Source organism: Ovis aries, chromosome 2, assembly GCF_016772045.2.
Source record: "Ovis aries strain OAR_USU_Benz2616 breed Rambouillet chromosome 2, ARS-UI_Ramb_v3.0, whole genome shotgun sequence".
NCBI classification, from domain to species: Eukaryota; Metazoa; Chordata; class Mammalia; order Artiodactyla; family Bovidae; genus Ovis; species Ovis aries.
The window spans coordinates 210,524,484-210,540,160 of NC_056055.1; the positions used below are offsets into that span (position 1 = coordinate 210,524,484).

At 40.3% G+C, this 15,677-nt stretch overlaps 1 protein-coding gene across 2 annotated transcripts in view; it reads left to right on the forward strand.

The window, feature by feature from the left end:
* PTH2R (parathyroid hormone 2 receptor) overlaps positions 1 to 15,677 on the forward strand; it is a 97,671-nt gene that overhangs the window by 44,720 nt on the left and 37,274 nt on the right. For both annotated transcript variants that reach the window (XM_004004878.6, XM_042244122.2), the window contains exon 9: positions 4,390 to 4,456. In XM_004004878.6, coding sequence (XP_004004927.4) covers positions 4,390 to 4,456 — 67 coding nt within the window. The remainder of the gene's footprint in view (positions 1 to 4,389; positions 4,457 to 15,677) is intronic.

Here is a 15,677-nt window from a genome sequence, read left to right on the forward strand (position 1 = left end):
TACCTTAGATTAAAATCTTGAATTCTATAGTGCTCTGAGTGTGATAACTGGGTTAAGAGGTCATTTAGCATTTATTTTGCATAGAAAATAAAACTGTGTTACCACATTCATGGCATAATTTCATAATTGCCTGATTTGATTTCTCGTGAAATTCAGCATGTCTAAGATAAAAAGATTTTTGGGTTTTCTTGAGTGTCTTCTGACCTACGTATAGTGTCACGTCACAAAGTTCAGGTGGAGAGAGCAGACTGGGAGCATCTCCAAAGGCCAGAAGGGGTCCTGGTTCATGTCTCTTACACTTGAGATTTATCTTTTTCTGATATGGACTTTCAAAGCTAGAACTCTTATTTTCTCTGTATCTTGGACATTTAGAAATAAGCAGATAAGACCCAGTTTTAGAAGGTACTTTAAACTATTGAATATACAAAAAGTTTTCTTCCAGTTCTAAAGTTCTAGTGAAGTGTTGACTAACGCAGGGTAAGATAACTGAGTCCTGTAGTTTGTGTTGTGTTTGGTCACTCAGTCATGTCCGACACCTTGCGACTGCAGCACGCCAGGCTTCTCTGTCCTTCACCGTCTCCCAGAGCTAGCTCAAACTCATGTCCATTGAGTTGCTGATGCCATCCAACCATCTCGTTCTTTATTGTCCCCTTCTACTCCTGCCTTCAATCTTTCCCAGCATCAGCGTCTTTCTCAATGAGTCAGCTCTTCGCATCAGGTGGGTGGCCAAGGTATTGGAGCTTCAGTTTCAGCATCAATCCTTCCAATGAATATTCAGGGTTGATTTCCTTTAAGAAATTTCCTGCAGTTTAGATTGGACAAATGACTTAGAGAGTGAATAATTTTCTCTTTCTTTTTAACTTACAAAAGCAAAATACCTTATGACTGTTTCCCTGCTCACTCAAAGGAGATAAGAGGTGCCAATAAGAACATTAAGGCTTGCAGTGGAAAGGACCAAGAAATGTTACATTCTATCATTCCTGGGAAATCTGCATGGCTTTGAGGTTACTTCACTTCCTCTTCTCTTATCAGAGTGTGAGTGTTGGAGGCAATACAGTATTCCAATACTGGGTCTCTCTGGCAGAACAATGCATTTCCTGCTCCCAGCTTGGCTGCAGAAGGACCTACTTTCCTGTCTATGCTCTACTATTCAAGACTACTGTATTTTATGCTTTACCATTCAGAGTTACATATTTACTGACATTTATTCCTGCATTTCCTAGGGTGTTAAAATTTATTTTAAAAAATATGAACAGAGGTAGTTTCTTGGCCATGTTCACAAACACAGTATGAGCTGGGTCATTGAATAATTGATGAAAAACAAGAATCAACAGCATTTCCTTAAAAAAAAAAAAGAAACCTCAGTTGCCTCTTATCAAAGGGCAGATTTAAAACTTTGACATTGAAAATGATCAAAGTCAAGTTTTTCTTGTTTTTAGAAGTAGCTGATTTGACCTACTTCCAGATACGAGTATTTTGTAGAGCTGATGTTGTAGCCACACATTCCGGGAAACAAACTCACTCAGAAGGACAATGCAGATAGTGGAGTGCAATTTATTACACCGGCGGGCCCAAGGCAGAGTCTCCTCTTAGCCAAGGACCCTGACCAGTCCTTGTGAAAACCTTATATACCTTAAGTGTATGTGCCCAAACCCACCTCCCCAAATTCCCTGAAACTAGTCTGAACAAAGGAAAAGAAAGATACAGTCAAGGATAACCCGTGATTCATATGCCTTAAGCCTAGGTAGTTAACAGTGGACAATTATCAATAGGCCTGTGGTCAATAGAATTTATGATTCTATTCAGTTACACAGATAATTAGGGTATTCTTTTAGGTGAGGAGTCTAGGTATGAGCCCTGGGGCTCTTCCATCCGGGGGGTCTGGTTTTCCAGTTGGTATGTCATTTCCATAGATACTGCGCATATAGCTCAAAGTCCAGTCAGGCCCAAGATGGAGTCGTGCTTTCAAGATAAAGCCTGTTCTGTTTCCTCCTTCACTGAAATTGCATAATTGAATTCCAGTGTGTTAGGAGACACCACAATGAAATGTCATTGTGGCAAAAAGAAAGAGGACTATAAAGAGATTATCAAATGTCAAAGCTGAAAAGAGAATTTATGAAATCCAAGAGTCTCATAGCTAGTGAATCAGTGTTCAATTTATATTTTCACAATATGTGCCACTTTCCTTACAGTTGGAAGCCTTTTTAGAGCAGTGTGATAGACGTTTTGCATGACTCCATAACACTGTCTTTCTCTTGTCTGGCTGAACAATGTGGAAAATAGTGCATGCAGATAATATTGGGCAGGGTTCAATACTGTGTAAACAAGTAATGTACGCAAGTTACTTGTGTAAACAAGTAGCGTATGTTTGATGTCCATTCTGATTCAGTCTTCAAGCCCATTGATTTTGCTGATTTCAGTGTGGCTGGATCAGAATTACACTTTGGTGTAGGAGTTTGGTCGATTTAGCTGTGGTACCTCCTTCCAATGGAATGCTGGGCTACTGAGCTCTCTCAGTACTGACGTGGAAAGAAATTAAAGATATGCTATAAAAAGGAAAAGGCAAGTTACAGAACAGAGTGTACATTGCATTTTTGTAAGATGGGGAAAATAAGATTATAGTATCTGTATGTGTTTGTTTATGCACAACAGAATACTGAAAGCATGCACAATAAAGTAATAAAAGATATTAACCTGTAAGCAGAAGGGCAAGGTCAGATATAGACAGGAAGATGGGGAGGACTGAAATGTCTCAATGTCTGTCTTTTTATATAGGTTGATTTTTGAAGTGAGAATATATTGCTTACATAAAAAATTAAAATTTTTGTTATTATATGTATGCTGAAAATGTTTTACTTTCAAGAAATAGTTGAGATAGCTTTTTATTATCCATAATTTGTTCATTAATTTAAAAGTAACTTCTTAATATAAGTTTATCATCTAGAATTAAAAAATTATCATTATATCACTAAAATTTCTTCATAAGATTTTATTTACTAATGCTACAATCAATGCTAGGTCTAAGGAGAAAGAAACTGAAGGCTTTTATTTACGTATCTTTAATTTTAAAAAACTGTTTAAAGTGTGATGTTGAAGTTTCAAGTGGAACTAGTTTTTCTCAACTCTGTTCCATTTATTCTAGTGTAAGACCTTTACCACAAACCAAATCGGGTGAAGTTTAACTTACTTTGAATTCAGTTAATTCAAAACATGTTTATTGGCTACCTAAATCCTGTGTATGTTCTAGGCACTTATAACAGAAAACAAAAACAACAGCAATCCCTGCCTATCTAAACTTAAATTCTAGTTGGAGTGAGCAGGAAGCAGAAAATAAGTATAGCAAATAGGTAAATTACATACTGGTGGCTCGGACGGTAAAGAATTTGCTTGCAATGTAGGAGGAGACCCGGGTTCAACTCCTGGGTCAGGAAGATCCAAGATCTTTGGAAAAGGGAATGCCAACCCACTCCAGTATTCTTGCATGGAGAATTCCGTGGACAGAGGAACCTGGTGATCTGCACAGTCCACAGGGTTGCAAAGAGTCAGACATGACTGAACAACTAATGTATTTTTATTAATGCTATAAAACACTCTTAAAAAAAGAAGATAAAAGTCATGATGTTATGCAAATATGAAATGACTATCTGTCAGAGAATTTTTGACTCACTGATTAGTAAGCTAACCAATAAGCTTAGCTTAGTAACCAGTAAGCTATTATAACTGGCTCAAAGGAGAAATAAAAGAATTGCATGTTTATATTTAGTACTGTGAATGCTGAAATGATTTTACAAATAAATGTAAAAACTGGTCAATATTCACAGATCACTAGTCACTTACATTTCACCAAACAGCTAATTTTCCTTTCTAGGGATAAAAATCATTCGTATTCAGTTTTCTTCTCCATTCCTATTAACAAGGATCATTTGCATTATTGTTAGTTTTATGTTGCATGTCTATGGATAAGAATGTATTAATGTCAGTGTCTTACAGCCAATGGAGTAAATTCTGAAAATGGGAGGACTTTCTCGGTCAACTGTTAAAAAATGGCTCATTCCAGTGATAACAAAAGTAAAGAATCAATGGTACCACATTTAGAAGACTAATTTTTTGTGGCTCTGGAAACATAGTTTTGACTCTTGTTATAAAAATAATACACCACTGTTTATAATACTTATCCCCAAAGGGTAGCTAATAGTATAGAAAGCAGGACTCACTACATTTTTTCCCCACTGGGAGTTTTAGGAGCTTTTTTTTTTTTTTTTTCGGTCTGCTTGTTTCTTAATCAAAATCCTGGGTATGGAGTTTTTGGTAAAACTTAAAATGGTACTTAATTCTTATTGCTTATTTGCTTTGCCAGTCTATTCATGGAAGTTCTTTTTCATGTCTCAGATGCTGGGAGCTTAGTGCTGGAGACATCAAGTGGATTTACCAAGCCCCAATATTAGCCGCTATTGGGGTAAGTTTAAAAGCCTGTATAGTTTTAAAAAAAGAAAAACAAGATGCATAATTAAACTGGTGCTAAAATCCAGAGAAAATATGTTGGTCACTTTGTTTATAAAAGTTTAGGAAACCTCATGTTATATAATAGCTGTTGAGAAACTCTGGGTTGGGAATCCTTATTCCTTATTCCTGGATCCTTATTCCTGGCTGACACTGAGATCCATGAAGATCCATGAAGAAAGCTCCCTTTAATCTTCTAGCACATAGGAAAAATTCTGGGACTTCAAAATATCTATGAACTTATGCAAGTTCAAGCAGTTGGGAGGTCCTTACACTCTTCCCTTTTTTCAGCCATTATTTTATAATGTTCTGATCACCTGGTAATAGGTCACGAGGAGAGGTCAAGAGGGAAGAGCAAGAGAACAGGAATTATCGAGAGGGAAATATGGGAGTATGATTTATTATAAAGCATTGCGTGAAGCTTTTATTTGACATATTTTCCAAAAGGAGTTAAGAGAATTCCACACTGATGTGTAGCCTCTAATAGGTACTAAGAAAAAGACTAGAGTTGGCAGTGATATTGCATGGGACCTTATCTGCTTGTAATATTTCAAGTATATAGTACAGTTGATTTTTATCTGAAGGTCAGTCGTTTGTTTACAGATTTTATGTATGTCAGTTGCTCAGTTGTGTCCGACTCTTCGTGACCCTATGAACTGTAGCCTTCCAGGCTCCTCTGTCCATGAGGATTCTCCAGGCAAGAATACTGGAGTGGGTTGCCATGCCCTCCTTCAGGGGATCTTCCCAACCCGGGGATTAAACCTGCATCTCTTACATCTCTTGCATTGACAGGCAGGTTCTTTACTCACTAAGCCACCTTACTCACATCACCAATGTGGATGAGAAGTTTATATGCTGAGTTTTCTAGATTGCAATGCGAAACAGTTAAGTTAGGTGATTATGACTGAGGGAGTTAAAAGTCGTTCAGTCATATTTGACTCTGTGACCCCATGGACTGTAGCCCACCAGGCTCCTCTGTCCATGGGATTTTACAGGTGAGAATATTGCAGAAACCAGTAATCGAGAAACCAAGCACCACACTTGGAGAGTTGGAGAACTCATGTTTATTATGCCAGCAGGCCCAACAGAGTTAACACTGTAAGCTCTGAGCCCTGAACAAAGGGGTTACAGAGTTTTTATGGACAGACTATAATGGGCAACACTAGCTGTTAATAGGCTGATTTAAGCTAAGGGGTTTTGCGAGTGTGGGGGGAACAGCAGTCAAGATGGGGAGGGGAATGCCTGACCTTTACACAGACAGGCATGATTAAGCAGGTTTACAGGGGCTGGGCTTTTGCAAACAGCAGGACATGGGTGTGTGAGATAAGCTCCAGTTCCTAGTATTGTAAGTTCCCACTTTCTGAGACTATGTGACCTATGTGATCCAGACTTTGCAAGGAGCAAGCTGAGTTACAGAGGCAGAAGGAGCAGGAGGTTATGTATAATTTTAACTTTTCCTCTTCGAGAATACTGGAGTGGGTTGCCATTCCCTTCTCTAGGGGATCTTCCTGACCAGGGATCGAACCTGCGTCTCCTGCATTGGCCAGTGGATTCTTTACCATTAGTGCCACCTGGGAAGCCCCTAGGTGATTACAGAGATTCTGAAAGATTCACCATTGGTGAAAAGGAACCAGAAATGATGGTACAGTCAATACATTTTGAAGGATACTTGAGTGGGATGTCATTTTCATCTTCTAGAACTAAAATTATACAAATCAAAAACTCTTAAATCTTTTTTCCCTATTAGAACATCCATTTAATTTCAAAAATCAGGTTTTTTTTTTTTTCTGTTCACTTGAAGCTACCTTTTTGTTTCTTTATTACAATTAGGGGTTATCTCAATTCCTTTTAGTTTCCTCATTTTATGGTGGAAACAGCCTGTATGGGAAGAGATGCTCCTAGAGCCCAGGTCTCAGCTCCTGGAGTGCAGTTCTCCTTCCTCTGAGCTTTTCTGAAGCCTGAAAGATGATGCTAATAATAACAACATACATAGCCAAGAGCTTACCACCACTGGGCACTGTTTTATATACTCTCTTTACATTGATCACATTGATTTACATTGATCTAATCCTACCAATAACTCTAAATGAGGAAACTGCCCAAGGTCACTCAGCTAGTAAGTGGTAGGGCTCGGATTTGAACATCAGGGCCAGTGTCCCTACCTAGTGAGCTCCATACACTTATGATAAAAGCTGGCATTCTTGATAGTTCAGAGGAGACCCACATTCATTCATGCCCACATGCCTTTATGTGCTCTGCCTTTGCCTCGTTTCTCTTTCGGTTCCTTGAACTTTTCCACGTCTGCCCCTCTCAGGGCTGTTCTTCATTTTGCACTATACTCCCGAAAGGCTGGGAGGTGCTGCCTCCTACTCCTCACTTTAAATGTCACCTCTCCATTGTGGCCTCCCTTATACTGTCCATCTAAATTAGTTCACCTGTTATAACCCGAGGGCTTACCTGGTGGCTCAGTGGTAAAGAATCTGCCTACAATGTAGGAGACCTGGGTTCAATCCCTGGGTTGGGAAGATCCTCTGGAGCAGGGCATGGCAACTCACTGGTGTACTCTTGCCTGGAGAATCCCATGGACAGAGGAGCCTGGCAGGCTGCAGTCCATAGGGTTGCACAGAGTTGGACGTGACTGAAGCGATTTAGCAGCAGCAGTATTATATCCCACAGAGCCTGGTGAGGTTTTTTCCTCTTCAAGATCATCATCTAGTATAATGCTTTGGCTTATTTGTTGAATGCCTTTCTTGCCCACTAAACTGCAAGGTTTATGAGAATAAGAACCATATTTTTCTCTATGTCTATATTCTAATGTCCAGCAATTTGCCTGAAATGGAGTGGCCACTTCATAAACACTTGCTGAAAAAAATAAAACTTGTGTACAAAGTAATTAATCTGCAGAAACAGTAAGAAGTAAGAAGTGAAATAAGAGCGCAAAGCCAGTATAATTGCAGAACTTTTGAGTTCATGTCACACAATCTTTTTATTTTCTTAAAAAGGAAACTAAAGTCCACACACATAAAGGTCACACAGCCAGTGAGACAAAACAAAGACTATAACCTGCATTTTTGGACCATATTTTTTTCACTTACATTTCCAAAGCATGTAAAAATTTTTTCCTCAAAATTATAGGGAAATAATCTTTTTATTTTTATGGCTGCATTTATAGCTTTTATATGTTAAATTCAGGATAAATTTTGTTTTTTAGTCTTGCATTGCATATAGTATGAATGAGAATTCATAGTTTCTGACTTGAAGTCATATCAATAGAATTGAATTTTAGAGATAATTACAGACAAGTACAAGTTTGGAAGAAACCACCCACTTGATTTTGGACTCATGAAATCTAAAACCGTTGTTATTCAGTCGCTCATTTGTGTCCAACTCTTTGTGACCCCATGGACTGCAGCATGCCAGGCTTCCCTGTCCTTCACCATCTCCCAGAGTTTGCTCAAACTCTTGTCCATTGAGTTGGTGATGCCATCCAACCATCTCATCCTTTGTCATCCCCTTCTCCTCCTGCCTTCAATCTTTCCCAGTAACAGGGTCTTTTCAAAAGAGTCAATACTTCGCATCAGGTGGCCAAAGTATAGGAGTTTCAGCTTCAGCATCAGTCCTTCCAGTGAACACCCAGGACTGATCTCCTTTAAGATGGACTGGTTGGATCTACTTTCTATTTATTTGATAAATGAATATTTTAGGGTCTTTTTTGCTTCAGGTTTTATCACAAAACCTTTTCTTCCTTAACCTGAAAACAGCTTTGAGACTGGGATTTTCATTATTCTTAGTTTGAGTCCAAGAGCAGTTATATAACTATTAATACCTTAGGTTTATACATTTATAATATATAGAAAAGGCCAGTTTTCATTCCAATCCCAAAGAAAGGCAATGCCAAAGAATGCTCCAACTACCGCACAATTGCACTCATCTCACATGCTAGTAAAGTAATGCTCAAAATTCTCCAAGCCAGGCTTCAGCAGTACGTGAACCATGAACTTCCAGATGTTCAAGCTGGTTTGAGAAAAGGCAGAGGAACCAGAGATCAAATTGCCAACATCCACTGGATCATCGAAAAAGCAAGAGAGTTGAAAAACATCTATTCTGAAAAACATCTATTTCTGTTTTATTGACTATGCCAAAGCCTTTGACTGTGTGGATCACAATGAATTGTGGAAAATTCTGAAAGACATGGGAATACCAGACCACCTGACCTGCCTCTTGAGAAACCTGTATGCAGGTCAGGAAGCAACAGTTAGAACTGGACATGGAACAACAGACTGTTTCCAAATAGGAAAAGGAGTATGTCAAGGCTGTATATTGTCACCCTGCTTATTTAACTTATATGCAGAGTACATCATGAGAAATGTGGGGCTGGAAGAAGCACAAGCTGGAATCAAGATTGCTGGGAGAAATATCAATAGCCTCAGATATGCAGATGACACCACCCTTATGGCAGAAAGTGAAGAGGAACTAAAAAGCCTCTTGATGAAAGTTAGAGTGGAGAGTGAAAAAGTTGGCTTAAAGCTCAACCTTCAGAAAACGAAGATCATGGCATCTGGTCCCATCACTTCATGGGAAATAGATGGGGAAACAGTGGAAACAGTGTCAGACTTTATTTTTTGGGGCTCCAAAATCACTGCAGATGGTGATACAGTCATGAAATTAAAAGACACTTACTCCTTGGAAGAAAAGTTATGACCAACCTAGATAGCATGTTGAAAAGCAGAGACATTACTTTGCCAACAAAGGTCTGTCTAGTCAAGGCTATGATTTTTCCAGTGGTCATGTATGGATGTGAGAGTTGGACTGTGAAGAAAGCTGAGCGCTGAAGTATTGATGCTTTTGAACTGTGGTGTTGGAGAAGACTCTTGAGAGTCCTTGGACTGCAAGGAGATCCAACCAATCCATTCTGAAGGAGATCAGCCCTGGGTTTTCTTTGGAAGGAATGATGCTAAAGCTGAAAGTCCAGTACTTTGGCCACCTCATGCGAAGAATTGACTCATTGGAAAAGACTCTGATGCTGGGAGGGATTGGGGGCAGGAGGAGAGAGGGCTGGATGGCATCACCAACTCGATAAATGTGAGTCTGAGTGAACTCCAGGAGTTGGTGAAGGACAGGGAGGCCTGGCGTGCTGTGATTCATGGGGTCGCAAAGAGTCGGACACAACTGAGCTACTGAACTAACTAACTATACATTTATAAAGTGCTGACTGCTGCTGCTGCTAAGTCGCTTCAGTTGTGTCCAACTCTGTGCGACCCCATGGATGGCAGCCCACCAGGCTCCCCTGTCCCTGGGATTCTCCAGGCAAGGACACTGGAGTGGGTTGCCATTTCCCTCTCCAATGCACGAAAGTGAAAAGTGAAAGTGAAACCGCTCAGTCATGTCCTACTCTTAGCGACCCCATGGACTGGAGCCTACTAGGCTCCTCCGTCCTTGGGATTTTCCAGGCAAGAGTACTCAAATTCAGGCAATGCATTATAGTTACAGAGCCCACAGATTTCTCTGTTCATGGTAATTGAATTTAAGCTCAGCCAGTGTTTACCAGATTGAGAGCACATACCCTTGGACATAGAGGACTGATTAAGTAGTACATGCAATATTATTAAGTAATGTGCAGTCATATATTGAGAGTATTGGTCCTTCTCCAACTCTTCTGAACACATCTCAGAGACAGTCTCATTTTGGTACTGGTCTTTAATACTCTTCTATTATGTGTGATATCTTCCTTTGGGGGATGGAGGTGGGGGACAGACAACCCAGTCTACATAAAATTTCATGTGACTTGTTTCCATTGTATTTATTTTTACAGTTGCCACTTGCTTATAGCAGCTTCTACTGGATTTCCATTTATGGTAATGATATGAAATTTAAAAGTTTAAACTTTAATAAAAGTAGATTGAAGAAGGGTATCAAGTAAATAATAGTGGATGAATAATATTGATATAGCAAAATTATGGTGATGGCACTCTAAGCCACTTGGAAAATGCTGAAATAGACAAATTCCCTTGACAATTAAATTTGAAGCGGCTGCAAAAGACATGACAAGTGTAACCAGTAGTTGTGGAAGACTAGCTATGTTTCATGTGATCAGGAATTTTAAAAATATAAAAGGACGGGTCATGTTTTCTGTGGCTGGCTGGATGGGTGCATTTGTGGAAGATGCGGGAGAGTAGACTGAAAGTGGAGAGGGGTTGATTTGTGATTGGCCTTGTATTCTGTGCTAAAAGGACACTGGAATTTTCCTTAAAATTGTAATGAGACTTTGGAAGATATTAAGCAGGTTAGTGATCAGATTAGATTTGGGCTTTGACATAACGGGGATGGTGTCTAGGCACAGGGTGCTCCTAACCCTGGAGATAACTGCAGAGGAAGTCTGGTCACCGCAGGCTCCCTCCATAAAGAAGGGTGGGCTGAGTCAAGCAACCTCAGTATTCTTCCCACGTTCACTCATCAGATGCTTTAGTCCATCACCTCCAGGACTGGAGAGAGTAAGGGAGGTGGGGAGAGCAGAAGTGCACATCAGTTGAGCTGCCTCCCCTGGAAGGAAAGATCAAGAACAGGGGTTAAATGAACTAGTCTGGAGGTATGGACATCTGTTTAAGAGAGCTATTAGCTATTCACTTTTAAGTACATAATTCTATCCGATTAACTCTCACATCAATTACAATATTTTGAAGGTCCTTAGATTTCACTATGAGAGGTCATTTTCTTCATGTAGGTTTCCAAAGAAAGATACAAGCATTAAAGAATTATGTTAAAATTGGAAAAACCATGAAGAGTGTTAAACTAAGGTGGGCAGCAAAGGGACATCAGTGCTTCAGTAGCTGGTGACCGTGAGGAGGGTGACAGCAATCCAAGGCTTTTTCTTTTTCTGATAGGAGTCAGTCCCATCTCTTCCATTCACATAAAACCATTCCTTTTGAGGCGTCACAAACTCTCAAAATATTTTTCTGTACAATGTTTTGCTTCATCTTAGCAGAACCAAAATGTACATGTAATAAAAACTATTTATTTTTAAGGAACCAAGAAAAGGTACGTGTCATTGATAAAAAGTATTACTGATTTAGTTAATATTTAATAATACATCTTTTAAACCTGGGAGCTTCCCAGGTGGCTCAGTGGTAAAGAATCTGCCTGCTAATGCGGGAGACACAGGAAATGCAGGTTCAGTCTCTGGGTCTGAAAGATCCCCTCGAGTAGGAAATGGCAAACCGCAGCAGTATTCTTGCCTGGAAAATCCCATGGACAGAGGAATCTGTGGACTATAGTCCACGGAATTGCAAAGGGTCAGATATGACTGAGCATACATGCCATACAACTTTTATATTCGTAGGGTATAAATTTCTTTGAGTTACTTTTCTTATGGTACGTACATCTAAGTACTGTGGGAGGGGTGAAATAGAAAATCCAAAATTCAGTCTTAAAGCAATCCAAAACTTTTATTAAAGAGACTGAAATGTGAAATCAGGGCCAGTTACTTGCTGAGATGCTAGAATTTATGTACTTGTTTTTTTACAGGCAGCAGTTTATTTCCTGGTAACACCCCCCAAATAATCCATAAAATTAAAAAATGTACATGTTGGAAAGCATTTTGGAGATCTCTTGCCTGATGATAATCTGTCAACACTATTTCAGAGATTTTGATCTTTAAATAATCCTACAGAAAATTGCTAACTGTGAGAGCATATAGTTTGGTTTATACATGTTGATGGATTTTAGGAAATTACAGGGCAACAGTTCCTTCCTTCCTTCAGCCCCCTCCCTCTCTCTCTCCCCTCCCCTCCCCCCTTTCTTTCTGTTATTGGTATATTTGCCTGTTTTTAGATGTCTGTCATGGATTACAGCACCATTGTGTACCCAAGCTAAGGACTAATCTCTGGCCAACAAGGAGTTTGTGATGTTTGTCATGGGCTTGCTCATCCTATGAGTAATGATCTAATTTGAGTGAGTAAGTCGTGGCCCTTGAAGAGACTGTATGCTATTTAGAGTTAAATGAAGAGGCTCCAGACTTTCATTTTTTTCTTATACATGTTTTGTTCATGTACCTGTCAAAAGATATTTCGGGGAATTCCAGAAAATGGAATAAGATGGTACTTTTACTAGTTCCTTTAAGAAAAATTTTACAATGATGAGTTAAAAAAAATAATACCCAGTGCACTTTATGAAATATAAAAAGAAGGGGACAAGCAGAGTACAAGCACCTCAGCTGCTGTTGAGTCAATGATTCATTTCCGCCCAGTGGTTATTAAAGAAAACTCAGTGATGAAGCACAAGAGGGGAGGGTGAGAGGAATGACTGATAAGGAAGGAATTTAAAGTAAAGTGAATGAAATTTAATTTCTAATCTTTGATGGAATTGCAAATACAAAATTGTTTTTTCTTCCCCCCAGAGGAAAATCTCTGCTCCATAATCCCTTTCCTCTTCTAAATAAGTCAAATATAGAACTTCAAGTGAAATTAAAGCTCAAGCATTTACCCATAAGTTACAAATTGAATTCCAACTGATAAGAATTGAATTAAATATTTTATCATCATGCCTGTTATAAAGATAACCAAATGATAATAATTGATAAAGATTAAGGAGTTTATTATCTATCATTAAAAGTTTAATATTTAGAACTGATGTACATATAAACAAAGCAGACACATTTCCTATGTTCATGATACTGAAAAAGAAACCAGTATATGGGGTGAGGTGTGATGTGTTCAGAGGATCTCTGAGGACAGCTAATACATCGCATCCCTCTTTGCTGCTCAGATTCCAAACAAGTCGAGATATAAAACAAAGGAGGAGAGAGAGAACCAAAGCAAAATCCTTAGAGCTGCTGGAGTCTGGGGTGATCTTAATCTGTCGGTGCAGTGGGCCTGTTGAAGAAGTCCGTAATTAGGCAGTATCTGCCCACTCAAGCACAGGATGTTCAGATGCTGAGATGCTGCAGAGCAAGTCTGCTCACTGCAAGCTGCCAAAGTAAAGAAGGATGAGTTGAATTAAACAGATTTAGTATTCTTCCCGCATTCACTCATCAAATACTTTAGTCCATCTTCTCCAGGGATGGAGACAGTAAGGTGGAGTGGGGAGAACAGAGGTGCACATCACTTGAGCTATCTTCCCTGGAAGGAAAGGTCAGGAATGGGGAGAAAGAGAACCCTCCCCATTATGTATCCAAAGACACTGATGAAAATTTTAAGTGTAAATAGATAGCTTTACATATTCTTTAGCTCAGACAGTGAAGAATCTCCCTGCAGTGCAGGAGACCCGGGTCAGGAAGATCCTCTGGAGAAGGAAATGACAGCCCACTCCAGTAATCTTGCCTGGAGAACCGCATGGACAGTGGAGTCTGGCGGGCTACAGTCCATGGGGTTACAAAGAGTTGGACAGGACTGAGAGACTAACAGTTTCAGTTTCAGATATCTTTAAAGATATTTTAAAACAGTGGACTTTCTTATACATAAATTTTGACTTCTTTCTCTACTAAAATCTTTTGTGATAGACATTTAGAGGTGAAAATTCTACACTGAAGTGGATGTGCTAATTTACCTTAATATAAGTAGGGTTTAGAGAGTGCACATTTCATTCACTCATTTAACAAATCTTGTTTAAGACCAAGAACACTGCAGATGCTGTGTGAGCAGTGGGGTTGAGATGGTGGGAAAACAGTCACCAGTTTCTCCTTAAACTTAACCATAGTCGGTTAATGCATGCAAGTGAGTCATGTCTGACTCTGTGACCCCATGGACTGTAGCCCGCCAGACTCCTCTGTACATGGAATTTTCTAGGCAAGAATACTGGAGTGGGTTGCTATTTCTTTCTCCTGGGGATCTTCCTGAGCCAGAGACTAAACCTGCCTTGCCTGTGTCTCCTGCACCGGCAGGCAGATTCTTTACCACTGCACTACCTGAGAAGCCCATGGGGGTGAGATAAGATTTAAATGTGACAAATGCTAGGGTGGGACTGGGGTGTCAGGAATAGCTTTTGAGAGAAAGTGACATTCAGGCTAAAGCCTGAGAATGAGCTGTCCTAGTAAGGATGAGGGAGAAGGCAATGGCATCCCACTTCAGTACTCTTGCCTGGAAAATCCCATGGATGGAGGAGCCTGGTGGGCTGCAGTCCATGGGGTCGCTAAGAGTCGGACACGACTGAGCGACTTCACTTTCACTTTTCACTTTCATGCATTGGAGAAGGAAATGGCAACCCACTCCAGTGTTCTTGCCTGGAGAATCCCAGGGACGGGGGAGCCGGGTGGGCCTCCATCTATGGGGTCGCACAGAGTCAGACACGACTGAAGCGACTTAGCAGCAGCAGCAGCAGCAGCAGCAGTAAGGATGGGAGAGCAGAGGGAGTGGGGAGAATATTCTGGCAAAGGTGATTCTAGGAGCCGTCTTTGAGATGGCCTAAGGAGCCACAGGTTTCATGGCTGAAATTTTGAATTTGAAATTTATCTATGCTTCACTTTGAATAAATCTTTAAAAACGTAATTGAGAGAGAATCTAATGTTTATATTTGCATTATTCTAAAGCCACATTTCCATAAAATGTATTCTGTGTGCTACTGGCTTACTCTGTGTGCTACAGGACTTCCATGGTGGCTCAGTCGATAAAGAGTCTGTCTGCAATGCAGGAGACCCAGGTTCAATCCCAGGGTCAGGAAGATCCCCTGGAGAAGGACATAGCAACCCACTTCAGTATTCTTGCCTGGGAAATCCCTCCAAGGAATGCTTTTGTTGAATTCCTTGGAGTTCTCTTTTGGGCTTCCCTGAGAGCTCAGTTGCTTTTGAACTATGGTGTTGGAGAAGACTCTTGAGAGTCCCGTGGACTGCAAGGAGATCCAACCAGTTCATCCTGAAGGAGACCAGTCCTGGGTGTTCATTGGAAGGACTGATGCTGAAGCTGAAACTCCAATACTTTGGCCACCTCATGTGAAGAGTTGACTCATTGGAAAAGACCCTGATGCTGGGATGGATTGGGGGCAGGAGGAGAAGGGGATGACAGAGGATGAGATGGCTGGATGGCATCTCCAACTTGATGGACATGAGTTTGGGTAAACTCTGGGAGTTGCTGATGGACAGGGAGGCCTGGCATGCCGCGATTCATGGGGTCACAGAGTCAGACACATCTAAGAGACTGAACTGAACTGAGAGCTCAGTTGGTAAAGGATCCGCCTGCAATGCAGAAGAC